Genomic DNA, 26,039 nt, shown 5'->3' with positions numbered 1-26,039 from the left:
CCAACGGGGCTGCGCTATTTTGGTGAAATAGCGCAGCCCCTCTCTCCCTGCGCCAAATTTGGCGCAAGGAGAGATTGGCGCAGGGTCTTTTTTTTTTTATATATTTTTTTAATTTTTTTAATATGTATTTATTCTTAATTTTAATTTTGTGTTTTAAAAATTGTAAATGTTATATTAAAAATTGTAAATATTATAAAATAAAAGTATAATATTTATTTTAATAATTAGATATTTAATCTTAAAAAAATTAAAAAATATAATTGTTGATTTTTAAAATATTTATTTATTTATATTAATTATTAATATTTAAAAACTAATTTGATTTAATGATTTTTAATTAAAATAATTTAATACAAATACAAAAAATTAATATAACAATACAATTCATAACTAAAATGAAAAAGATAATTGAAATACAAATGCAATTTCAAATACAAATTCGAAGATAATATATAATTGAAAATTACAAAGATAACAATGCGAATAAAAATATAAAAATGACAAACAAGATAAAAAAATATTATAATTATAATACTAATATTAACATTAATTATAATTATATTGTTAAATTTATAATTAAATAGTAAACAAAAAGAATATTCTAGGAATATACTTTTTAGTGTAAGATTTGAAGTAAATGGGTTGGAGATGAATGTTATATTTGGTACAGAAACTGCACTATTTTGGTGCAGAAACTGCATCAAAATAGATTTATGGGTTGGAGATGGCCTAATGGGCAAATAACCCTTTGAATACAATGATTGAGAGCTATTAATCGTGACGACGATGATTCAGTCTAATTATAAACATTAATTCAGACACACAAATCCCTCTGTTGACCCGAATTTTTTCATCCAATTAATTGGAAATTTGAGTAATGCGATGGTAGTGAATATCCTGGCGAATTAGCAAACAAATAACAACAAAATTGAAACAAGGAAAAAAACAAAAACAGAAATAGAATATTTTGACGCAAGTCGCACGAATACATCTTCTCTGCTACCTAATTCATTCATTGATTAATGCAAGCGCAGAAGGCCTAATCGTTGTTGGATCATTCGATTTTTGGTGATTCAAACCCAGATGATTTGAGGAAACGTCGAGGAAAATCATATAAATAAAGCTCAAGAAACTTGTATTTCGATTTTTCCTTCCGCTTTGACTCCTGATGTCGAGGGAGGATTTAGTTCCGAGGACGTTTCGCGATTTGGTGGAGAGGGCCGAGCGGAAATTCGCGAGTGTGCGAGACGCTCCGCTGCATCCCTACGGCGGGATCGGGCTGCACCACGGTCAGTTTTTCCAGAGAGTTTTCAAAGCTTACATGCGCCTGTGGAAGTATCAGCAGGAAAATCGGGCAAAGTTGGTGGAGTGCGGGCTACAGAGATGGGAGATTGGGGAGATCGCTTCCAGGATTGGGCAGCTCTATTTCAACCAGTACTTGAGAACCAGCGAGGCTAGGTTTCTTCTCGAGGCGTATATATTTTACGAAGCCATTTTTAATAGGAACTATTTTGAGGGTTCAAGGAAGGATCGAGGGGTTAGGTTCAAGGAGCTGAGGTTTTACGCAAGGTTTTTCATGGTTTCTTTATTTTTGAATCGCGTTGATATGGTGAAGTTGCTCGGCGAAAAGTTTAAGGAGCTTGTTGATGAGAGTAAGTTTAATTTCCAGGTATGTTTTTCTTTTTTACTTTTCTCTTGAATTCCTGGATCAATTGTTGCGGTTGTTTACTTACGTGTAGTGTTTTTTGTTCTGCTGTGTACATATCGAGTTCATCGTTAACTTGTTTGAATCGATTCTTTTTGTTCAGGGATTCAAAGGTTTTTTCTTTTAATCTTTCCGCATGAGATTACGTGCTTATTGTTGAGGATGTGTTAAGTTTCTAAAAGAGAGAGAGAGTGTGTGTGTCTGTGAATACCTTTTATTTCCAATTACGACAATAGATTTTTCTATGACATTGAACTTAATTGGCGGGTTGGAATAAGAAAATTCCATTTGGTAAAAATCTTGTGCTAACTATGCAAGAGATGATGAATTTTTTGATTGGTTATTATTATTTTTTGGATTGGTTGAAAAAGATAATGATTGTTGAGATACATATATGATAATGTTAAACATGAGTACTGATCCATTACGTTATCTAGACTTTAGTAGCTCGTTTTACCAGAGAAATTACCAGGCTTACCTATCTTTCGAGACTAAAGAGGGGCGTGAGCTTTTTGTACGTCGTATGCCTACTTTTTTTGAAACGTTTCCAGTCGTTTGTTTGGTAGACTCCTATGCAAATGATATGGTGTTTCAAGATTTCTTCCCTTCATTTCATATCCTTATTATGAATTCATTGCACGAAAACCTGGATTTTTATCTATTATTGTTTGTTCGGTCTGTATGGCATTGTTACTTTAGGTTGGCATGAGAAAATTAATATGAATTTCAGACATAATGTTCACTAGTCTTGCATGAAATTGGTTGCATTTTTTTTATTTACTACTACTACATGGCAGGAATCTTTGTTTCTTAACTGGACATTGAGCAAATGATTGATGGTATTTAAGCACCATGTCCGTTCAGCTCCATACAACCATAAAAAATGTCTCCAATAAGCGTGTAATATTTTTCAAAATTTCAGACTTTACTAGCAAGCACTCAATTACATTAATGCTCAATAACAGTGCTAAATCTTGAATAGATCGAACTAGTATTGAAGTCTTAGGCAGAACTAGATGCATGTAGCCTCCAGAAGATTTTAGAGAGGGGTGACTCAGAGAAGGTGAATTGATGCAAAGCTTGAATTTGATTATTTGTAATTACGTGATCTACTCAGTTAGGTATCTACATGTATCTTAGTTGTTTTTACAATAATTGATTTTATTTTTTATGGCGTTGAGTTTTTCATTTCCTTCGAAACCCATATTGAGTCTCTAATAAGTTAGTCATGGTAAACGATCATCTACTTTTGATTTGTCTTACTTGGGAGAGTTGAATTGGTTTTGGCAGTTAGGTAATTAGTTTTTCTGGGAGTAGCACTAAAATTAATTCGCAATTTACTACTTAACAATCCAGTGCATCGGATAGCAAAATTGCAAATACTCGGTCAAACCTTCCTCCCAAACAACAAATGCCACCATAATTGATGTTGGATTCTGTCATTTTGAAACTGTGATATCTTATGTGAACCCCTGTTGTAATCTGATTTTTATAAGATTGGCAACGGACATATTAGATCTTTCTTCTTGGCATCAATTAATTGCATAAATTGTTTCAGATTTTGTTATATCGTGTAGAATGGACCTTCAATTTGCATTTTATAGCTTTGAGAACCTTTGTTACTTCGTTTGCATTTATTACATCTTGGTCAATGAGAGCAGCTATTGTTGGATTTTTGTGGATAGTTGTAGGGATTGAAAGATTGTGTAGATAATCTATTCTTCAAAAGGGTGAGTGCTCATAAAAATTGAAAAAGAAAATGTAAAATGATGGAAGAAGTTAGATACAAGTGGTGGCAATGAGAATGGAATGGAGATAACTTCCTTTTGCATGCTAATCTTGTTCTCATATCAGAGCTTCCCCTTAGTCTAATCACCAATGTATAAATTAACTTTTTTGAATTTTTCTCTTATCGTTCTTTAAAATTAGTTATATTAATGTTCCAAGACGTTTTTTTAGTTGCACTTAAGAATAAATTGTCTGAACAATATTTATTATTTTGAGAAACACAACGACCTTTAGTTCAGGTACTTCTCATCCTATGAGAAATAGTTTGACTATGTTGTTTGTTTTGTAAGTGGCATTTCATTGCAAACAATGATCACCTATCTCATGATAGATACTCGTATCTTATCATTCCTTAAATTATTTTTAATCTCTCGTTTTTTGAGTTTCTATATCTCTATCCGTTGCTTAGCCATATGGTTTCTCTTGTAAACAGATCACCTTTTTTGCTGTTAAGTATAGCTAACACTGCGCAAGCTTTTCCTTCAGGATACTAACTTCAAAGAATGGAAGCTGGTGGTGAAAGAAACTGTTCGGTTTACAAAGGCTGATTCAGCAATCCTGAGTGCTAGGCCTTTTCGTTATACTGCCCTGTTTGATTCACATCCAGTGTCTCTCCCATTCGTGGCTAAATTTCATGCAAAGAGACTTCTGAAGTTTAGAGACGCAGTGTTGACAAGCTATCACAAAAACGAGGTTGTAGATTTATGTATTTGAAATTGAATATTGTTAGCTCTTGATATATTATAATCGTGCAGAATATAAATTTTATATATATTTTTTTTTATTCAGAAAAGATACGACTACATGGTTTTGTAGAAATCTTAGATAAAGTCCTAGAATTAAATGAGTCTATCAAATCTGTCGAATCCCATTACTTATCGGATATCCTAACAAAAAAAAAAAATCACAATCTTCCTGATTTCTGTTATGAATCACACAATAAATTACAAATTAATATATATCTTTCCACAATAATCTAACTAGTGCTTCCAATTATGCTTCGACTTTTCTGCAGGTGAAATTTGCAGAACTCACTTTAGATACTTTCAGGATGCTGCAATGTTTGGAATGGGAACCTAGTGGTTCTTTTTATCACAAGCATACTCTTGAATCGAAACAAAATGGTTTACTGGCTGATCATTCTGCCTCTTCAGGACTGATAGATATAAATTTGGTGGCAGATATGACAGATCCAACGTTACCTCCAAATCCCAAAAAAGCTGTTCTCTATCGTCCATCTGTGCCACAATTTATAGCTGTGAGTTGTTGGATCTTGATGTTATCATTTACTGTTCTATAATTGCATTAGGAAGTTTCAAGCATGTTCTAAAAGCTAGTGTGCATCTGATCACTAAAAAAAGTTTAATCTTGATAACTATTAACATGCGAATTGGCACATAATTCCATACGGAGTTCTAACAACACACATTTACAATTGCTTCACACTTACTGGCAGGTGATTGCAAAAGTTTGCGAGGAACTTCCTCCGGATAGTGTTGTGTTAATATACATGTCAGCCCCAGGTTAGCTTTCAGATAAAATTGATTGTTTACATGAGCTGGATATTCTACGTCATTCTCTCAACTCAGATCATGTTCCGGATGCAGGAAATTCTGATCATTGTAGCACTTTGCAAATGGGAAACTCTGGAATATCAGGAAAATATTCCATGAAGAGTGCCTCATCCGATACTAATCATGGGCAGATGAATGGGTCGTGTGAAAATCATATTAGTGCAAAGGGGGACCCCAGTTACTTTGAGAATTATTTGTTGTTGGGACCAAGCAGAAACGGAGGTAGGAATAGTAAATAAACTTCTTGTAGTTTGGCTCCATATTGCGAGATATATCACGCACGACACCACCAAGAAATACAAGGTGGTTCAGTTCTCTACTGCTTGCTTATGAGCTACATATTATTTGCAGGTTCAAATATTCTCTTCCCTGGTGATATAATTCCTTTCACCAGAAGACCACTTTTTTTGATAATTGATAGTGACAATAGCAATGCATTCAAGGCAGGTTTGTCAAAACTTTGTATAGTTAGTTATTCGAGCATGTCAGGTTCATTGGTCAGTTGTTACTGTTGGAGGAGTTGAACTCCAGTACTTTTGATGATGTTAATTTTGTTCTCACAGTTTTATGTACCTTGTTTGTGATAGTCAGATGTGTAGTGCTTTAAACAATTAAAGTTGTAACAAATGTGCGGTAGATACAGCCGTATGAGAAAGATAGTTGTTCGAAAGTCCAATTACCACTAGATTGTTCTTGTTTTTAATTGGTGTTTATATACAATTATCTGCGTTAAAAATCATTAACTTGTGAAACTACCAATAACTTGGTCGGTTCTGGTGAGCTTTTACCTACTTTGAACTAAATTTAGGGAGAGTTTACAGAATAGCGATTGGGTTGATATTATCTATAATCAAAACTAAAGATGAAATAGTGCAATGACTGGTTAAAAAGAATTGTTAGAAAAAATTATGCTTTTGCAATAATTGTTCTTATAATTGTTGATGTAAAATATGAAAGGATGATCACTGGTGGAACTTCTTGAAAAAAATTGAAAATAGAAGTTTTGGGCTTTTGAGCTGCCTAGATTTGCTTGATTGTGGGGTTGGTCGTTGAGGCATGCATTTGTATTTGTGTCCTTGGTGCCTCTCCTGGTCCTTTTTCTTCAGTCTTCTCCACGGAGTTCTAGGTGTTTACTAGTGTATCTCACAATTGAAGTGTGTGTACCCCTCGGTGACTCTACAGATGTTTCTGATACCTAAAGGCTGTCTATTTGGTTTTCCTTTTGTAGTACGTTGTTACTAGGATAATTACTTTAAAAAATCTATATACCTTGAATAATACTTAAATCTTGAGTACACGAGTTCCAGCACATTAAATAGAACCAGAAGGAATTGGATTTTTTTAGTCCTTATTATGATAATTGTCTTTTCCTGGAATAGCCTTGTTTTAGTTTTGTTTAATTACTTACGTATATCTGAGGGCAGTTTACGGTTGCATGGAAATTCAGTTAGGTGATTTTTTCCTGTTGAATTTTCTGATCCGTGGACTCTTTTCAGGTTTTGCACGGAGCAGAAAGGGGTGAACCTGCTGCTTTATTTCTGTCGCCTCTGCGGCCTTCATTCAGGGATCCGAGTGGCTTTAGTATGGCACAGAATGGAAGTCAATTCACCTTGTTCCTCACAGCTCCTTTGCAGTCTTTCTGTCAATTAGTTAATTATAACTTAGCTACAGACAGCATGGTGCGTAAACTGTAACCTAATCAAGCTCTTGGGAACATAATTATGTTAACTTCTTTTGACTGATTTTCATTTAGGACATGTACAACAGCGCAGAAAGCATTCTCATCTCAGCTTTCTCTGAATGGGAGGAGATCCTCTGTACGTCGACTAGCCTCGATCTGGTTTGGGCACAACTTCTGACTGATCCATTCCTGCGACGGCTTATTATTAGGTATGCACTTGAGTTTGATTTAATTATCCTAGTTATCAATATTCGAAATAGAATCTGGAAACCAATATGAAAACCCTCGCCTTGCAGCCTTTGAGAACGGTTTTTGAAAACCAATTGACTTGTCTAAGACGAGAAATGTTGAAATTTTCATGGTCTATGCATATGGTTCCATATGTCTATTGGGGGATAAAACAATTTATTCATTACCATTGAAAAGTACTTAATAATTCCGGCTTTAGCTGATGACTGAGCTCTGTTTGGTTATCTCCAGATTCATTTTCTGCCGTGCTGTTCTATCTCTATTTTGTTTACGAGAAAATGGTGAACAATATCTACCAGTTTGCATACCCGAATTTCCTGATGCTGTGGCTGTCAATTCGAAAGCCGTCCAACCTGCAATAAACCGACTTGCAGATCATTTCAAGGTTGCAGATTGTTTTAGCTTTTCATAAATATCGTGGGAAGGCAACGGGAAATTTATATAATGAAATTTAGAGTCTGCGCCGATATGCATGCCTAACATTTCAGTAGAGACAGAAGATGTGCAGAAGCAGTGGTGTCAGATCACAAACATTATGGACTATGGTGATAGTTGGAATGGCTTTCTTCCAGTTTATGAATCGGCTGCGTGTATGGTTCAGTGTACAAAATTCAGCCTTTTTTACGGCTGCTTATTCGACTATTCTGAGACTGGGTTTTTTGTTCATAGTTCCAATGCATCTAGGTTTGTTGGGTTTAGTCGCATGCTGGGGATTGTTTTGTAGGATGTTATAGAATTCATACCTTTTGTATATTAGAACCGAGAGAGAGATGATGTGTTTCCCTCCTTTGTATCTATGTTTTTTTGCCCATTTATGTCACTCTTGATATTTATATGTCCATAATAGGAGTCGAGCTCGAGTAGTATGACTTCAATTTTGTAGGCTCGAACTCGATTGGATATTAAAATTCAAGCCCACTCTAAAAATGTCGACTTACGCATATGTATCCATCTCCTTTGATGATTGCGAAATTCGCCCTCCAGCGATTTAACCAACTTTCGTTTAAGTGGACCCCTGCCCATCTTTTAAATTTTCTTTAAATTAATTTTATTAAATTAAAACAAAATACATCCTCTAAATTGTTTTAAATATTTCTAGTAATATTGTTGATTTGATTTATTATACATTTTTATTGTCATATTTATATTATCAATATTATTATTTTATTTTTATTAATATTTATAATTTAATTGATTTATTAACTAACGTGTATAAATTAATAATACTATTGAAAAAATTTTAAATTTCATGAGATATTTAAATAAAAATTGAAAAAAACCGATAAGACTTGAATGGGATTGGTTAGAAGAAATATCATCGTGCCAATTTTCAACCAATAGGGAAAGAGAATTATGGTCTCTCGATCCGTGCCATATATTCAACTTCACATAATAGCCGTCCATTTAACAGGAGAAAACACAATTCACCTCATTGCCTGCCGTCCGATGAAAGATTCGGTCTAAAATTTCTTGACCGTTGGATGAAATTCAAAGAAATCCCAAAATTTCCACGCCTATAAATAAACGTCAACCGACCGCTATTTGAGAGTTTGCTGCATTTGTTGCGCAGAAGACGAGTACCAGAGTAGAGGTTTTCTAGCGATAGGTGATGTTTGCGTCTTTCTTTCTCTTTTCAGTTACTATTTGTTTATTGATTGTGTTTTTTCGTGTTCTTCTATGAAATCTGGCTACAATTTGGATATTTATTTTGATTGATGTTGATGTATGATACTTACGAAATCAGGGTTTGGATTTTAGGATTAGGTTTATCCTTGACTGTTTGTTTTGGTATTCTATATTGGGAAGGAACCATGTTTAAATGCTCTGTTTTTCTATAATTATTTTGTTCTTTCAATTTAGGAAACTGGGTTTTCTTCGGAAGTTCTTGTTACTCTTGGCTTATTATATTCTGTTTATATTGACAATTTATTAATTTTTGTATGTGTTGTGGGTTTTTTTAATGTTGTTATTTGCTGCTTTTACCTTACCGTTCCTTGTTCTGATTAAATTAGGGATTTTTCATATTTTAAAAATCGGGATCAGAGTTGTTTACAGATACTCATTTGGAAGAAAACATTTCACGAGTCGATTTTATTTCTGCCTATATTTTTGTTCGGTTTGGGCAAGTTTGTTGCCCGAGCTTTTGGGATATTCGATTAATGCATTGCATTTTAGTAGCATTTGTACGTGTACACGCCTGCTGATATTTAACCAACTTTATGAATAGTTAATTATGTGATCTCACTGATCTGACGGTAATTTTGTTTCCTAATATCTGTAGATGGCGCGTACTAAGCAAACTGCTCGTAAGTCTACGGGAGGAAAGGCTCCTAGGAAGCAACTCGCTACAAAGGTTTCTGTCCCACATCCATTGCTCTGTATTAGCGATGCATTGTTTTATGTATGGATCTTTGTGTTTTGATTTGTTATAATTTTCTGGACCAGGCTGCCCGTAAGTCTGCTCCAACCACAGGTGGAGTGAAGAAACCACATCGATACCGTCCTGGTACTGTTGCTCTTCGGTGAGTCGTCCCTTTCTTCCTGGTAATTCAGCACTCTGTTGTGTGGGGGTAATGTTTGACAAACAAACTGATATTTCATGCAGCGAGATCCGTAAGTACCAAAAGAGTACTGAACTCTTGATCAGGAAGCTTCCTTTCCAGAGGCTTGTTCGTGAAATTGCTCAGGATTTCAAGGTTAGTTTTTCCACCACCTGTTATTTTGTGTTTCTAAGTTGGATAATTGCATTGATGACCCATTGTATGAATTTTTTTGATTGGTATTTGTTTCTGTGGTTGCAGACTGATCTGCGGTTTCAGAGCCATGCTGTTTTGGCGCTTCAGGAAGCTGCTGAGGCCTACCTTGTGGGTCTATTTGAGGACACTAACTTGTGTGCCATTCATGCGAAGCGAGTGACAATCATGCCAAAGGATATCCAGCTTGCTCGCAGGATTAGGGGCGAACGTGCATAATCATCCTTTGTTTTCTTAACAGTGGTAATGTTGGTGTGGGATGATGTTCTTTCGTTTGCGTTCTGTTCAGAAATGTTGTGGAAGTAAGATACTTTTAACTCTAGTATTAGTTATAGTTCCGGTCCGTTGGGCATATGTGCATTAAATGTCGTTATAATTGTTCTGTGTTGGAGTCGGGGCAACTGTTTTGGTCGAATCTTGTTTTGTCAACACCTCCGTGGATGAATACTTTCACATGCCTGGTCAATCGTGTTTGGGTATATAAATTTAGTGCATTCGAAATGGGACGTTTTAAGAAAATCTTTCAAGATAAGTTTCTATGGATAACTTTTGAAAATGCACGATGCCTTTTGCCTTGGGTTGGATGCAATCTTGTAGGGTTGATGATAAAGTGTAATTTCAGTAATTTGATTAAACCGATTCTTAATTTTTAATATTGATTTAAGCGTAGGTATTATGAAAAACTTTAAAGATTCCGTTCAAATAAACAAGTGATATGCGTATAAAAACAATATTTTATTTTAATAAAATATTTATCTACGTTGAAAGATTACAGTTGCATACGTTACATTTTTCTATTTAGGATTTCTGGTCGAAACGCTTGGGTGTTGTTACATGTGCCTGGATCATACTTCCCAACCTAGCACTCATCGTGTTAATCATTTACGCACGATAATTGTCAAAATCATTCAAATTGCAGGCCGAATTAGAGTCGAAACATTGTAGGAGGATGAACGATGATAAATAATATCTTTTATGGCCAAACTCAAAACAAGTAGTTCATCAGATATTTAATGAGACGAGAAATGTGATAATACATCTCGTATGGGAAGGTTACCCTAGTAAGGGAATCAAGACTAGAGCTAAACAATTGGTACAAGCAGCAAACTGCTGTATAACAAACCACCAGAATAGTAAACCAGTTGCTCGTTATCGGGCTTCGGGGCTTCCTTGATCTCATAAGAATTATGATCCTACATAAGACGAATAACCATTTTGATCAGTCACTTGACAACCATAAATCATGAAGGAAGATGTTCACCAAAAATTAACCATATGAATCTACCTGCATGTCCGAAGTCCACAAAGTGAGGTTGTTGCGGAGAAGCTGCATGACCAAAGTACTATCCTTGTATGATTCCTCACCGAGTTTATCTAACTCAGCAATAGCCTCATCGAATGCCTAAATTGGTTAAAGGAAAATTAATAGGACACCATCAAATTCAAACCAAAACAAAACCTAATTTGATTTCGCTAATAAACCGCTAAACCCACCTCCATGCCAAGACAAAATGAAATAAACCTCTACTTTTAAGAAAAATAATAATTAAGGTTTCTGGGTTGTCTTTCACGCGCACTGTTTTGCTCGACTACAAGCTCGATCAGGGGAATTCAAAATCTCATAGTAGAACACAGAAGTTGAGAGCTAGGCCAAGGTGGATCGGATGAGTTGGAGCCAGTTCGGCATTAGCCATGTCCTGCTGGCATCAAAACACAACCTTTTCCCCAAGAAATCCCAATTAAAAGCATGAAAACCCAAGTACCATGATGCATTGACATCCATATTCTTCCACACTTCCCTCAATCATATTCATGACAAAAGAAACATTGATTTCTACCTCAGACCTCACTGATACATCCAATCGAAACCAAGCATATCAAAGAAATCGATAGTGTATAACACGTAATAGAAGCCACGAGAGACCGCAGATTATCAAAATTATTGACCACCAACGAAACTATAGAAATGTTAAAAATCATTCAAGTAATGCACCAACATTTCTCAGCACATTCCCCATTTAACAGCTTAAGCATCAGGAACTTGAAAATTTGGATGGATTCCAACCACCGAAATAACCAAACAGCGAAACATAAATTTTTGTGATTCTTACAAAACCTTTTCCAAGTTTGTATCCTAGAATCTAGAGAGAGAGATCACAAAATATCCAAACCACCAACAGAAAAGGAAAAATGACTTGCATGCATAGAGGGTGTTCTCGGCCGCTTCCTTGCGCTTGACACCAGTTTTGAATTCAGCCAGGTAGCGTGATAATCATCCTTCATCTTCAAGTAAAACACTTTAGATTCACCAGAGGATGCAGATCCGATGAGCTTGGTGTCTAGGAGCTTGAGAATGCCGTCCCAAACGGCCTTTGATTGTTGAGACGTGGCTCTCATTACCGTGGCTCTCCTCCTCCTACTCGATAGAGGAAATGATGCGCCAGGAGGCGCGCGATAACGTTCTTGTATGAGATGGAGAGGAGGTTGCTCTCCTCAACGGACAGCTCCTCGGCGTCGTCGACGACCTTCTCCATGAAATCAACCATCTCCTCGTAGCGCTCAGCCTGCTCCGCCAGCTTGGCCATGTACACGTTCTCCTCGCGTGGAGACGCCATCCAGATTTGGGGATGGAGATCGAATTGTTGAGAGAAATACGAACGGGGACGATTTTGGACCGACTGATTTTCCTACTTTACAAGGCTTCCTGATTTCCGTAGCATGGTAGGAAATATAGTCATTCCTAAGATAAGAAGTATGGGGTACTTGTTTGTTTGTGTGTGACGATGACGGGTAAGAAACTAACCCAATATTGATTTCTTTATCAAATGATTTTGGGTAATCCCTTTTAAGAATTTATTCCAATTTTTTGTTTATTATTACTCGGATATTGAACGAAGATTCCACAATTAAGTGTAGTTTTGGAACATTAACCTCAAACGAAGAATGATGATTTCATTACAAATTACAAGAACCAATAGATATTCAACTAACAGAAAGGGGCAACAGAATTCATAGCAACAATGACTATGTTCATCCATCTTTTTCTCGACATCAATATCACAACCATGTACCATTAAAATGTAAGAAATACAACTCTGAATATACCACCAAATGTTCAAAAATTACCACCGAGGGCTTTAGAGCGAAAAAACCAGGATCCAAAACTAGCTTCCAATCAATCAAGATGATCTACAGCACATCCTGTTCCTTTCTGGGACTATCTGCGCAGGTCCAGGGACGATGATCTTTTTCCCAGCCAAAGACGTAGGGTTGTCACTACCTCGATCTTCACCAGCAGCAAGAGTTTTCTTGGTCACAATGTTAAATATCTCGCTCAACACAGTCATGAATGCTTCCTCCACGTTTGTTGCTCCAAGTGCTGATGTTTCCAAGAAGAATAGTTCTTCCTTTTGAGCAAACTCCTTGGCATCCTCGGTCGGCACGGCTCGCTGGTCTTCCAGATCGGATTTATTTCCGATCAGAATTATTACGATATTCTTGTCAGCATGAGCACGCAATTCTTCTAGCCAACGTGGTATGTGGTCAAAGGTCTGTCTTTTTGTTATGTCATACACCAACATAGCCCCCATGGCACCTCTGTAATATGCACTTGTGACTGCTCGATATCTGTTCACAATTATCAAGAAAGACAATATTATGTGCCACAGTAAAGTTCTTGCTGATTCATTTCATCTTTCTTGTGAACCATTTTAATAATAGTTATCTAAGAAGATGATTCTACAAGTTTGGGTAGGGATGTAAATGATCCAAACCAAGCCGAACAGTATCAGGCTTGAGCTTGGCTCGTTTAAGATTAATTCAAGCTCGAGCTCGAGCTCGAGCTTTTATCATCTGGCTTGAGTTTGACTCGTTTAAGATTGATAGAGTTCGAGCTCAAGCTCGAGCTTTATTCGAGCTTTTATCATCAGGCTAGAATTCGACTTGTCTTGAAATTACTAAACTTGTGAAAAGCTCGAGTTCGACTCGTTAAAAGCTCGTTTATCATGTTAATCAAGCCGGACTCGAGCTTGGTTTATTAATAGCTCGTTTATCATATTTAACAAGCCTGATTGAGCTCGGCTCGTTTTCAAGCTCGTAAAATATACAATTGAGCTCGAATTCGAGCTTGATTCGACCTTGTTAAAATTAAATATATCTATGAACTAATTTTATATTAGACATAAAAGTTTAACTTTTATTAGTACTAATATTTTTATTTGTCAACTCAACAAATGAGTCAAGCTCGAGCTGACGAGTCACCTAAACGAGCCGGGTTCGAGCTCGCGAGCCTATTAACGAACATATTTGCGAACTCACGAACCGAATACGCTTAGGCTTGAGCTTGGTTTGATTAACTTGTCGAAAGCTCGAATCAAGCTCGAGCTCGAGCTTGAGCTTGAATTAATCTTAAACGAGCCAAGCTCAAGCCTGATACTGTTCGACTTGGTTTGGATCATTTACATCCCTCAGTTTGGGTAACACCACTTGAAATAGAATGCAACACGAGGGAAACCTAGAGCTTTGGCGCCGGAGAAATAGATTCTTTACAAAAGAAAACTTTCAAGCTTTGGCATCGGGGTTTTATTTACTTATTTGCATTAACTGAACGCAACCCAATTTTTTTTGGAAAAAAAGGCCAAAAATGATATATAGAATTAATAAACCATTTATTGGGTGCATATATTCTGCATTACGGTATTGTTGCAAACTCCAAGATAATAATCCAATAAGCAATTTAGTTATGTCAAAGTCAACATCAAAGAAGCTCTTATACTCATAGTGGCACTACAAAAGATTACTCAACTATTTGATCTCGAAGTCTGCGTGCTTTTGGTATTTGCCATGAAATTCACAATACAAAGGAAGATGATGAAATGATTATGTCAGTGGGTGATGTCAAAAGGTTGCAAAACGTCACAACCTACCCAATGGGTACAAGCATGAATCATATAATTTGCAGACATGTTCACAAGGAGGAATGCAACAAATGGCAATCATAACTGGACAAGAATCATCCCTAACTTGGTTTCATTTGCCGGAATAGAAAACATCCAGAATTAAATCTATACATATAATCTTAAGATAGAATCCAAATGGATTCATAGCTCAAATTGCAAGCATCTTTCAGCGAAATGGATTGTTTGATATAATCATAGATAACCTTGTAGACTTCAGCTGCAATCAAAATCTTTAAGTCTGATTCGAGTACAAATTGAATGAAGTGTTATCATAATATAGCTACCCTTTGAATGATAGTTTGATTAAAAAAATCTACACATCAAAAAGTAGGAAACAACACATAAAATGAAAGTCAAATATTATTTTATTTTGGAAAGTAAAAGGATTAAAAGGGTTATATCAAGAGTAAAAAAAAAAAAAAGACCCAGCCAAGATCAGTTACATCATGTGTAACACACATGCAAGTAATCAACTGTACGAGAAATAATTTTCATTCGACACACACGAGCATTCGGTAGACATATAAAGTTTTACCTTTCCTGGCCAGCTGTGTCCCAGATCTGAGCTTTAACAGACTTATGCTGGATGACGAGAGTTCGCGTCTGAAATTCGACGCCGATTGTAGCCTTCGAATCCAAACTGAACTCATTTCGAGCAAAACGCGACAGTATTTGAGACTTGCCCACCGCGGAATCACCGATCAGCACCACCTTGAAAACGTAATCAATTTTCTGGTTCGCATCGCCATATGCACCACTAGCCATTCCCACTTCTGCTCTCAGTCGATCTTCCGGCCCCTGTTTTGCGTGAAAAATTTAAATGGGAAACGAGACAAGGAAACGGAAGCAACGGAGGGAGGAGATTAGATTTTTCCTCTGTAACAAAGTAGTCCAGTGGAGGTCTTGGTAGGTAAAACGATGAACTATTTTTATATGAAATATCTTATAATATTTTATGAAAAACACTTTATTTCTAAATTCAATATCCTTCGAAGAATATATAATTTATACTATCGTGTGATGTTTGTATATATTACAATTGTAACAAATGATGTCTTAAAAATTAAGTAAAAATTTGTGTAAAACGATCTCACGAGTCGTATTTTATGAGACATATATTTTATTTGGATCATTCATGTAAAAATATTACTTTTTATGAAAAAATATTATTTTTTATTGTGAATATCGATACGATTGACATGTCTCACATATAAAGATTTGTGAGACTTACTTTAGAAATTAATGATATAGTAGAAATTAAAATTATTTATTTCAATTTAACTTTATTTTTCATATTAAAATCTTATATTATATACTCCTTATTATTTTCTTTGTAAATCAATTTTTTTAAGGAGTAAATCAAATTTTATTAAGGATAAATCTTAAAATTAAATTAACATAATTTTCATAAAAATAAAATAAATATACCGCACGCACAGACTGGAGCAGATAACTAGCACGGATGAATGAAAATCGCGAGAGGACGTAAACTTTTTACACTCACGGTCATTTGACGGACGGAGGATAATTAGATTGTTCAACTATGCAATGCCCAAACAAATTCTTGATGTCGGCAACCCCTTATTCACTGATGAATTTTCCTGATTTTCAAACCAAGTCTTCATCTTTTTGTCCCTGGAATAGAACCCAGAAAATTCATCGTGGCCCAAAAGCCAATCACAGCTTTTACGGTGAAAATGCATCCGAAAAGATGCCATCTTTTCCTCCAGAAGTGAAAAATATAACGAGCACATCGAACTCTTTTGTGAAACACTGCGTCAAGCTTCGACTCAGTTCTTCCTATCGCCACTTGCACGGCTCAGTTCTTGTTGTTGGTGCTATTCTAGTAAGGTGTTTATTCTCTTCCTGCCTTCCTAGTTTCTATTTGGGCTTTACTTTATAACTTTTTTGTGAGAAAATGGTGCACTTGCTTATCATGAATGAATATAAGAATCTGCTTTTTGGTTGATTAATGTAACAAAATGATCCCCATCTTGTATTGGAATAAAGATGCCTACGTGTTTGTTGAAAGGTTTAAAATTCTGAGTCGGTGTTTGAGAGCCTTCTCTTTTCTTTGTTTTTGCGCGAAATTGGAAATGACATGTATTCACTTTCTGATGATGTTATGCAACTAAAATACACATAGTTTTGACCGTGGTTCTTATTTTGCTACCTTTTGGTTTTATGAATATATCAGTGGGGATGGAGATTTATGGTTGTAGTGGTGGATCAAACGTTATATCTGAAAACTTGATCAAAGCGAGTGAGGAACTACTGACTTAAGTTTTTGTTGCAGACCTTTTTACATCAATAGATGTATAGAGAAGTTTCGAAGTAGCCTTTTGTGGTGGTTTCTCTTGGAGCCGCAGTCACGCTCTTTTTTATTTAAAGGCACAGCACTAACCCAAAGAATTCTAAAATGAGTCGGGTTTGTAATGGTCCACATGCTATTTTGCATCAATTGAGAATTCTAAAATGAGTTGGGTTTGTAAGGGTCCACCTATTTTGCATTAATTGAGTCTATCTGTTGTTATCTCAATGGAACAGCAAAATAATATACAGATTTGAACGATCTTTTCAGCCGTAAATTTTGTATGAGAGAGATTCATATAATTAATGACCGCTGTCTTTGGCAATATTGATTTTAGATATGTTCAGTGATAATTTAGATTAATTACTAATAATTAGTTTGAAACCTTGAAAGAAGGCGCCATAGTGATATGGTCAATTGATGTTTAGAAACATTACCTATTGGACATTGAATGAGCGTGAAGTGAAGGTCGGAACATGTGAATGAAATATGTATCAACCAGAATAAAGTGGAGTTCCCTATCATCATAGAAAGACATCTCACCGTGACACTATATTACATCATAAACTAATTCACTGATGTTTACATTCATACCATTGTCCGCAAGTGAAACCATTATTTTCAGGGTTTGTGTTTGACCGTCCTACCCCCTATCATTTATTTTACTTGCTATAACGACATGTTCCACAATTTTGGCGTTAAAGACACTTCTTGTGTCTTAGTTTTGGCCAATCCGCCCATGCATGTCAACATTACTATTATCGGATTTTTTCGTACTTTTATCAAAACTGGAAGCATATGATATTTGAATCTTAACTTGAACTTTATTACCACGATATATTTTGAACGTGATTAGGATTTCAATCAGGATTTGCCCATTGTTTGATAGGATTGTGTTCATAGCTGCCTGATGGCTCATTTCCATATCTTGTCCAAGATTTGTTTACTTCTTTAGTCTTCTTGTCTATATAATATATAATGCATCTTATGTTGGATTTCTTCAAAATTTTATAATTTTGATCATGTGTAATTATGAGTTGATTTGGTTATTGACTGCCAAAACATAATGTGAAGTTTCCTTCTCGCAGGGAAATTTACGGCTTTTATAAAATGTTGCAGGATAGGCCTATAATAGAGTGCTTGCTGGTACTTGATAACTCTCATATTCCTGAAGAAATTGATGATCCTTCTGTTCATATAATCCGAGTCAACTCGGTGGTTATGAGTAAACTTTCCGGTGTTCAGTCGACTGATTCTGTTGATTTCATTGCCTTGGTGAAATTTCCTACAACATTTCATGTTGCCAGCAACAACCTACATGAAGAAGATTGCCGGAAATGGTTTTCTTTTCCACATAGAATACTGGTTCTTGATGGAATACAGGTACCCTTGTATCTTCCTTATTCATAATTGTTGGTTTATATGCCTCAGCTACTTCCCCATGATTTAAGACTCAGGTAAATGATATCTGAGTAATGTCATCAAATCACAACACAAAACTTAGTCCCAAACTAACTGGCACTGTTAAGTTACTGTTCTTGAATTTGAAAATTTTGGGCAAAAACATATCATCTAATTTTTTCTTGATTTGATCCCCTAAACTTGTTGATTATAATTTATAGGCATGTGTTTTTGACTTGAATGAACTCTTGATGATATTTACTTCCATCGTTGCTTATTTGTGCCAATACCAGATTGTACATCACCTCTTAAAAGGCTAAGCAAGAGGTTTCTGCTAGGAAAATTCTTTGAAGGTTCTCATGCAATAAGAGATAATACCTCATGAAGATTAGAATAGTTCTATCTACTATATTTCAGATGGATGCTGATGTCATAAATAGGGTTACTTTAGTAGAATATCAGGTTGCTTGTTGCATCATGTCAGAAATGTTTAGCTCATTGATTTTATGTTAGTGTTTTTGAAGATAAAACGAACTTGACATCGAATGCTATTTTATGCAGCAACATTTTGGAAATCCACATTTTTTATTCTATTCTTGCTTAAACTTTGGCAAAGTCTAACCTTGACATTCAATTAGTTTTGAATAAAGTATCTATGCAAAGAATACTGGGGAGAATTTGACTGCATTTCTGTTTTTGAGCAGCGTCTCTGAACATATATGACTGTTTATTTCAGGACCCTGGCAACCTTGGTACACTACTTAGATCTGCTACAGCTTTTAGATGGGTGAGAAATTAATTTCCATGTAAATCTGCAATAGTTTTTCATGCTTCTAGTTTGAAATTTTTGGTTTTTTATTCTCACCAGACCCCCGTTTTGAAGAACTAAGTGGAGTTACAGATAATGTTTGAGTAGCCTCTTTTCATTTACTTCTTTGTGGCGATTGATAGCATTTTTTAGCCATCTGTGAAGGCTTGAGCTAGATTTCATTTTCCTTTTCGATTAGAAGTTTTATTGGTTTAAAATTATTTATATGATAACATTTAAAACTTCATCCTTGGTTGATTTCATTTCCAATGTTATATCACATTTGCGGGGTTAAATATTTTCTTCATTTTCATTTCACACTCTTTGCCACCTTGACCTCCTTACAAATTCATAATTTAAACAGGGTGGTGTGTTGCTGCTTCCTGGTTGTTGTGATCCATTCAACGAGAAAGCACTTCGAGCCAGTCGAGGAGCCTGCTTTCATATCCAAATTATTACTGGTAACTGGACACACATAGAAACTCTAAGAAAAGAATTTCAAATGAAAATGTTGGCTGGCCATCCTTCAATCGGTGATAAACTGAATCCAGTGCATAAACTTTCCAAAGAGTTGGCAGATTCTTTAGCAGAATTACCTCTTTGCCTGGTGTTAGGCAGTGAAGGAACTGGCCTTTCTGAAACCAGTAAGAGTTCGTGTGAGCTTGTGAGCATTCCTATGGCTGGAGAATTCGAGTCTTTGAATGTTTCAGTAGCTGGTGGCATCTTCATGTATATGTTGCAACCTGAGAACCATGTAGTTGTTTGACTTCCGAGCAAGATAATTCTTTTTGTTGGTAAATGGTACCGATAAGATCCGTTAAAATCGAGAATTTGGTTTTGGTACCACCCATATACCAAAATGAGAAGGATATGCGGAGGATTTACCATGGAGATCATCGAGCATTTTGGTTCTCAAGTGGTATTTATACTGGGAAAATGTTACTTGTAATCTTGTTGAGCTCCGGGAAGCCTAGAACCTGCTATATCCAAACATGAACCACAAAGGATATCACAGCGGTAGGAGTTGCAATTTCTTACTCTTCATGTGATTTTTGTCAACGATGAACTTCCTTTTTGGGTCTAGTTGTTCGCCTTTACCCTCATTTGTTTCATACTGGACAAGAGATATCTGTCTACTTTTACCTTAGATGACGTCTCTTTCTCAGGCTAATGGTAACGACTTGTAGGGGCAGGTATTTAGTCGGCTTATTTGCAGCCATTTTCTTCTTCTTTATTTCCCTTTTCTTTTTTAATTTTTTTTTGCTTTTTAGAGAAATGATAGGATTCTATCGTCTGAGGTTACCATGTTAATGCTTTGTCATTTGTAATTCGTACTTCGTATTACGGGGGTGCGATGGAGTTTAGTTGAATCGAAAATATAATATTGCATCATTGGCATATTTCGCCTCTAAACATATTCGTTGAGCGGGCACCATGTACTCTTAAAGTTTTGGTACATTTAATACATTTTCAAAATAAATATGATAACAGGAGATCTTCAAATTTTCGTTTTCTCGTTTCTTTATAGGCTCTCTACTACTGCTAAATGTAACATAACGCTGCAGCCATATTCTATAAACTGTTTTTCGGGTTTTCATCAAAACTTGTTTGCTACCACATTTCAATTGACCAAGCCCGCCTTCTGGTAGTCGATCTGGAAACCATTATATATCTCCAGCAACACATGCATGTGACAGACAGGTTGACCACATAAAATGTATCCTCAAAACCAAAATTATATTCAAACTGCACTTCCCATGCACTCCCATAAGGCCAAAAGATCAAACACGCAACGAAGAAAGGAAATATTCAATAATATATAACTTTAATCCAGGACACTCGACATAAAAGAGAAACTAGAAAAAAAAATATAGACGTGAGACCAAAAAATTCTTTATATTTCGTTCTCAATTGTACATTTGTCCAAGTAACACTGCAAACTATCTACTCTACTAGCTAACCACCTACAAAACTTAAAAACTTTTATTTATTGCTTTTGAAGAGAATGCTCAAGAACCAACCTCAATCGGCGTCCCAACACATCCAATTCAGAAATCCTTTGCTTCTGCCAGCGTGATTGTAAACTCTGATAACTCGTATTCCGCACTTCGTCACTCCCACCAGCAAGGAACATCGTCCTCAAGTCATTGCAACACTCATCAAACACATTCAGCACCACCTTCACCACCACTTCACCTAATGTATCCTCACGGCCAAAGTTCACATGCCCCAGCTCGACGTTGCGCCAGTGCATCTCATTATTGTCCATTACCCCATCTTCCCCTTCAAACTTCACATTCACCTCGCTTAATTTAACCTCCTCGCCATTCTCACTACCAAGAAAAGCATCCCCACGTTTGTCTTTATCCACATTTTCATCATCGTAACTCTCCAATTCCAGATTATAATCAAACTCTTGATCCTTGACACTGGGAGAAATGACGGGCAAATTAGGTGAAAAGTCGACTTTAACGCCAACAAGATTGGATTTTTTAACCATCCCGTCGTCATTCTTATTACTGCCACTATCATTGAAGCCCAAATCCCTCGATCCGTTGAAGGGTGAAATGGAGGCAAAATCCGGATGCCATAACTGCTTGGACAAGTCGTAAAGAGACCGATCGTGGGGAGACAACTGCGATTGGTGGAGACCTTTAGACAGCCTGGTGGAGATGACCCGAAACTTCTTCCGTAGCCGGCGGAGCTTCTCGGAAAGCTGGGACTTGGTGTAAGGCTGCGACATGGTGTTGGAGAAGCGGGAGTAAAAGATCTCAAGGTCTCTGGGAAAGGCTAAGTTGTGGGAGGAGCAGTCTACGAGGCCCTGCAAGAACCGGATCTCATCCGGTTCGGTCCAAATGCGGTGGAATTTGTACGGCGGCACCCTGCTTTCATTGGGGTGGAGTAGCGTTGGATTAGGGTCGAGTGGGGTTTTGCGTTTGATGGGAAGTTTTGAAGCGGAGGAATGGATCGTGGTGGAGTCCATGGCTAGGGTTCCCCAAATCCGAGCTAAGCTAGCCCGTTGCTTTTTTGTTGTTTAATTAAGGTAATTCATGTAAATTTGTGGTCTGGAAAAAGGCATTAGTTTTTTAAACTAATAAGTTGAGAATCGTCAAAATTTTTTATTATTGTTTTTTTAAGACAATTAAATCGGTATTATTTGGTATACATAGAATAAAACTCCAGTGTAACACACTAACTGTGGATAATAATAATCAAGTAAATCATTTTTGACAAATCATGTGACGTTGACATAAAATTTTGCATTCAATAGGTCAACGTCATATCAAAAATACTTATATAATGTTAAGATAGTAAGATCAAACATAATAACCATAAATTCAATTATATGTATATAAAGAGGAGAAATATGTTTCTTTTTTATCAACCAACGAGAAAATATATGGGTATTTATCAACAACTCTAAGGAATATGAGACGAAATTAAAGAACATTAATTAATTCCTACGTATGTTTTCGGTATTAAAATATCAGATATGTTCCATGAAAACTATATTCGTTCGGAGCTTCTTGGGATTGTGGGCGACAAGTCAACCAAATGATCAATTCGCAGACGAGGAATCACTCAGATGCACCAGGTTTGTCATCAACTTAGTCATCAAATTTGATTTTGTTTTCAAATTTAGGTTTCTTTCATCGAAGTGTTACGTCAACAATATTCAGATACATGTTAACAATTTTCGATATTATGTCATCATTTTACGACGTCACATAAGAAATGACTGAAATCGAAGAAAAGTAAGCGCACATTAGTTGATCAAGAGCATGTCATGAACCGAATGCTAACCTAACAAAAAATGAAAAAACGTGTAAATATAAAATATTGCATGGAAAACACAAAAAATGAAAGCTCGATCATGTTCCACGTAGTCATGGCTGACAGTGTAAACACTATAATCATATACAATTTTAATTTTAATTTATTTAAAAGAGCCTGACGAATACTGGAGAGTGGAACCCAAACTGAAGGACCTAGGGGACAATAAAGGTGAGAGAAAGGAATCTGTGTGTGTTTGAATACAAGGAGTTGAAGCTTTTGGCAGTAGAATTTTAGTGGAGAAATTCAAAAGGCGCAATCATTTTCCGGCGGATGGATGCGACACACTCGAATTTTTCGGTCAAACAAAAGAAGATGGAACGCCAGTGTATACTCATCTAAATAACCTTCTTTCTTTTTTGAATTTCGTGTAATTTAACCATTTGAGATTGAGATTTCACTTAATTAGCAGCTAAAGTTTGACGCAGGAGTCTTGATATTTTATGGTTAGTACCGTTTTAGCTAGCGAGGCGGACCGACCCATGATCTGTCATTAGATAGGGACGATCGAGTCTAACTGTATTTGCTATAAGTAATAGAATTCGAAAGGTGCTAATTTTCATATATTAATATTTTAGTTTATGGGATTTAATTAACAGTATGAGGTGTGATCGTTCATCTCCAAAGTCCAAACTTCGTGAATATGTCAGATTTTTGTGCCCGATTTTATGTTGAGAATCACTTCGACGGCCTTGCCACAACTCTTGGCATGGGACCTTGGCTTGTTTCTGCATGCAAATTTCAAGGCAGAGTAATGCACTTTTACAATAATGATTATGTATGTTATGTGTTACTTTCGAATGAGGCCGGCCAGGGGTCCGTTTTGTGTTGAACCAAATGAGGTGAGACAGTCGCTGCGAAGTTAATTTTTCAGGATTGCATGCTCCTTTAACGCGCCTACACACAGGATTGTGACCATTGGCACGTAGGGGTTAACCAAGCGACGGCCGTCGAATCGAGCATCTAATTGCATGTAACTATTGTTTATCTGATTCAATCTACCCTGTATCCTGAAGAAACAACCGAAAAACAAACCGTGCTTGTTATTAAAACAAATTACGGTGTCTTGTCCACCAGCCGGAAAATGATTGCGCTTTTGAATTTCTCCACTAAAATTCAACTGCCAAAAGCTTTCCTTCTTTCTTGTCAAACAGACATAGATTCTGTTCTTTATCCTTTGATTTAATTGCTTCTTGTTCAGTTTAAAAGATAAGGTTTTCTAAAAATTTAACAAGGTAATCGACTCTATGAAATAGAAGGGTGAAATCAAAATGGTACGTATGATTCTAGTTAGCAGTTAATCAGAACTTTAGATAAATATGTTTTATAACATATTCTAAAAACCCATATCATCAACAATAACCAACAGTCCTGCTTATGTACACCAAGATTCGTAGAATTTCTTCCCTTACATGCAAGATGACAGTTGGTATATGTGTGTGTGTGTGTGTATGTATACATTAACTTTATTAAAAAAGGTCCTACCAGTATTAGAAAATAAACAAGGGATACATGCCAGTACTATAAAAGGGCATGCAGCCCAGTATGCAAATGGTTAAATAAAAGGAAAGACTTTATCTGAGTGATTCCTTGTCTGTGAATTGATTTTGCTGGTCACAGACAATCCCAAGAAGCTCAGAATTAAGAAATAATGCAAACATATCAGCAAATCGATCCTCCTTAACTTCACCCACGTATTTCATATTCCTTGAAGTTATTGATCCATTAAATGCCCATATAAATATTCTTAAAACCCAAGATTCGCATATATTGCAATTTGCACACACACAAGTCCCTCGATGATCTCTTCCTCTTTGTGATTGGTGCTAGTTTCTTGTTAGTGTGTGTGAATGTACGTGTTTTATTCTATTTTCTTGAACCTGCAAGGGTAGGGATGTTTTCTGTTAGTCCAAGTGTTTATGAACTGGGAAACTGTTCGGATTCCTACGACATTCTTCAAAGACCATTGAGTATTTCGACACCATTAACAGAAGGCAATCACCTGAATGAAAATCTTAGCCCAAAATCCATGGCCGAGGCGAAAGCAGTTGCAGCAAGCAATAGCCACAAGGAAGCTGAAAGAAGAAGAAGAAAGCGGATCAATGGCCACATCGCCACCCTCAAAGCCATTCTTCCAAATGTTCACAAGGTGATATGAATTATCAGTTCATGAAATAAAATTAAGCCTGCATTGTATCTATGCATCTTTAATCTTTTTATTATAGACAGACAAGGCTTCTTTGCTTGGAGAAGCAGTCCGTCGCGTGAAGGAGTTGAGACAAGCAACCGCAGAATTAACGGCCATGGATCGCACAAACGACGACATTAAGTCCAAACACAAAACAACCTTAGATTTCGCCATGTTCCCCACTGAAACAGACGAGCTCAAAGTATGTTCCTGCGAGGATGCCTCGGGCTTGATAAAGGCAACATTATGCTGCGAAGACAGGCCCGAGATGATACTTGACTTGATCCAGGCCCTGAACTCGGTCAAAGCGAAGGTAATGCGAGCAGAAATGTGCACTATTGGAGGTAGAACCAAAAGTATTTTGTGGGTGGAATTGGTTTCATCAAATGTCGGAAGTGAAAGGGATTTAGGCTTGCGAAAATTAAGACAAGTGCTGAAAATGGTGGTTGAGAAGTCCACTTTGTTGGCGGGTTCGAATCAGATTCTGCCGGGGAATAAAAGACCTCGTTTCTATCACTTCTGATGATCTTTTTCCTTCTTGCGGATGGATATCGATCATGCATTTGAATGATTAGTTATTTTCACGACTGGAATATTGTAATAGTCGTGATAGAATAAAAAAACAGTGAGAGAAGAAGATTCGAGAATATAAATGCTGGTGATTTATACAGTATGTTTTGGCTGTATTGATATATAGGAAAATTTTAAAACTTGTAGGATTTTATATATTATTAATTATATAATTTTGTTGCGTGTTCAGAGAAAATAAATGTGCTATTTTGATACATC

At 36.3% G+C, this 26,039-nt stretch overlaps 6 protein-coding genes and 1 pseudogene across 10 annotated transcripts; 4 read left to right on the top strand and 3 right to left on the bottom strand.

Moving 5' to 3' along the window:
• The first annotated feature begins 924 nt into the window (after positions 1-924).
• Positions 925-7,824, top strand: LOC140836493 (uncharacterized). 3 transcript variants are annotated; one of them, XM_073202044.1, is made up of 9 exons: positions 925-1,669; positions 3,980-4,186; positions 4,509-4,751; positions 4,950-5,016; positions 5,101-5,289; positions 5,419-5,510; positions 6,564-6,746; positions 6,840-6,957; positions 7,229-7,824. In XM_073202044.1, exons 1-8 carry the CDS (start codon positions 1,169-1,171, stop codon positions 6,924-6,926), a joined length of 1,569 nt encoding a protein of 522 aa, XP_073058145.1. In that variant the 5' UTR covers positions 925-1,168; the 3' UTR covers positions 6,927-6,957; positions 7,229-7,824. The 3 variants fall into 3 exon arrangements, 2 of the variants coding, with proteins under 2 accessions (XP_073058145.1, XP_073058144.1); XR_012119101.1 differs by having other exon boundaries at positions 926-1,669; positions 6,835-6,957; XM_073202043.1 differs by having other exon boundaries at positions 928-1,669; positions 6,821-6,957.
• Positions 7,825-8,464: 640 nt separating this feature from the next.
• On the top strand, positions 8,465-10,216 carry LOC140836492 (histone H3.3). The gene is made up of 5 exons (XM_073202042.1): positions 8,465-8,603; positions 9,279-9,350; positions 9,443-9,519; positions 9,603-9,693; positions 9,799-10,216. The coding sequence occupies exons 2-5, from the start codon at positions 9,279-9,281 to the stop codon at positions 9,967-9,969; spliced, it is 411 nt and encodes a 136-aa protein (XP_073058143.1). The 5' UTR covers positions 8,465-8,603; the 3' UTR covers positions 9,970-10,216.
• A 452-nt stretch (positions 10,217-10,668) lies between these two features.
• Positions 10,669-12,546, bottom strand: LOC140837349 (14-3-3-like protein 16R; annotated as a pseudogene).
• A 136-nt stretch (positions 12,547-12,682) lies between these two features.
• Positions 12,683-15,652, bottom strand: LOC140836491 (ras-related protein Rab11D-like). The gene is made up of 2 exons (XM_073202041.1): positions 15,244-15,652; positions 12,683-13,377 (listed from the first exon to the last, which is right to left on the bottom strand). Exons 1-2 carry the CDS (start codon positions 15,471-15,473, stop codon positions 12,930-12,932), a joined length of 678 nt encoding a protein of 225 aa, XP_073058142.1. The 5' UTR covers positions 15,474-15,652; the 3' UTR covers positions 12,683-12,929.
• A 491-nt stretch (positions 15,653-16,143) lies between these two features.
• LOC140836489 (uncharacterized) lies at positions 16,144-20,628 on the top strand. Of its 3 annotated transcripts, none has more exons than XM_073202039.1 (4): positions 16,144-16,554; positions 18,139-18,402; positions 19,157-19,207; positions 19,593-20,628. In XM_073202039.1, exons 1-4 carry the CDS (start codon positions 16,252-16,254, stop codon positions 19,992-19,994), a joined length of 1,020 nt encoding a protein of 339 aa, XP_073058140.1. In that variant the 5' UTR covers positions 16,144-16,251; the 3' UTR covers positions 19,995-20,628. The 3 variants fall into 3 exon arrangements, with proteins under 3 accessions (XP_073058140.1, XP_073058139.1, XP_073058138.1); XM_073202038.1 differs by having other exon boundaries at positions 16,145-16,559; positions 18,144-18,402; XM_073202037.1 differs by having other exon boundaries at positions 16,145-16,559; positions 18,108-18,402.
• A 395-nt stretch (positions 20,629-21,023) lies between these two features.
• On the bottom strand, positions 21,024-22,271 carry LOC140836490 (probable transcription factor At5g28040). The gene has a single exon (XM_073202040.1). The coding sequence runs from the start codon at positions 22,209-22,211 to the stop codon at positions 21,216-21,218; it is 996 nt and encodes a 331-aa protein (XP_073058141.1). The 5' UTR covers positions 22,212-22,271; the 3' UTR covers positions 21,024-21,215.
• A 2,338-nt stretch (positions 22,272-24,609) lies between these two features.
• Positions 24,610-25,960, top strand: LOC140836487 (transcription factor bHLH30). Its single transcript, XM_073202033.1, has 2 exons — positions 24,610-25,211; positions 25,288-25,960. Exons 1-2 carry the CDS (start codon positions 24,957-24,959, stop codon positions 25,771-25,773), a joined length of 741 nt encoding a protein of 246 aa, XP_073058134.1. The 5' UTR covers positions 24,610-24,956; the 3' UTR covers positions 25,774-25,960.
• The last annotated feature ends 79 nt before the right edge of the window (positions 25,961-26,039 follow it).

This window comes from Primulina eburnea, chromosome 7, assembly GCF_022965805.1.
Source record: "Primulina eburnea isolate SZY01 chromosome 7, ASM2296580v1, whole genome shotgun sequence".
Classification (NCBI taxonomy): Eukaryota; Viridiplantae; Streptophyta; class Magnoliopsida; order Lamiales; family Gesneriaceae; genus Primulina; species Primulina eburnea.
This window is presented reverse-complemented; position numbering and strand designations above follow the sequence as displayed.

Bases quoted from the DNA above. Each gene is read 5' to 3' on its own strand.
- LOC140836493 (XM_073202043.1), top strand. From the start codon at position 1,169: ATGTCGAGGGAGGATTTAGTTCCGAGGACGTTTCGCGATTTGGTGGAG. The intron at 5,017-5,100 runs GTTAGCTTTCAG...TTCCGGATGCAG, and splicing joins AATATACATGTCAGCCCCAG to GAAATTCTGATCATTGTAGC. The intron at 5,290-5,418 runs GTAGGAATAGTA...TATTATTTGCAG, and splicing joins GGGACCAAGCAGAAACGGAG to GTTCAAATATTCTCTTCCCT.
- LOC140836492 (XM_073202042.1), top strand. From the start codon at position 9,279: ATGGCGCGTACTAAGCAAACTGCTCGTAAGTCTACGGGAGGAAAGGCT. The intron at 9,351-9,442 runs GTTTCTGTCCCA...TTTCTGGACCAG, and splicing joins GGAAGCAACTCGCTACAAAG to GCTGCCCGTAAGTCTGCTCC. The intron at 9,694-9,798 runs GTTAGTTTTTCC...CTGTGGTTGCAG, and splicing joins AAATTGCTCAGGATTTCAAG to ACTGATCTGCGGTTTCAGAG.
- LOC140836491 (XM_073202041.1), bottom strand. From the start codon at position 15,473: ATGGCTAGTGGTGCATATGGCGATGCGAACCAGAAAATTGATTACGTT. The intron at 13,378-15,243 runs GTAAAACTTTAT...AATTGTGAACAG, and splicing joins GACACAGCTGGCCAGGAAAG to ATATCGAGCAGTCACAAGTG.
- LOC140836489 (XM_073202037.1), top strand. From the start codon at position 16,252: ATGCAATGCCCAAACAAATTCTTGATGTCGGCAACCCCTTATTCACTG. The intron at 18,403-19,156 runs GTACCCTTGTAT...TGTTTATTTCAG, and splicing joins TGGTTCTTGATGGAATACAG to GACCCTGGCAACCTTGGTAC. The intron at 19,208-19,592 runs GTGAGAAATTAA...TAATTTAAACAG, and splicing joins CTGCTACAGCTTTTAGATGG to GGTGGTGTGTTGCTGCTTCC.
- LOC140836490 (XM_073202040.1), bottom strand. From the start codon at position 22,211: ATGGACTCCACCACGATCCATTCCTCCGCTTCAAAACTTCCCATCAAA.
- LOC140836487 (XM_073202033.1), top strand. From the start codon at position 24,957: ATGTTTTCTGTTAGTCCAAGTGTTTATGAACTGGGAAACTGTTCGGAT. The intron at 25,212-25,287 runs GTGATATGAATT...TTTTTATTATAG, and splicing joins TTCTTCCAAATGTTCACAAG to ACAGACAAGGCTTCTTTGCT.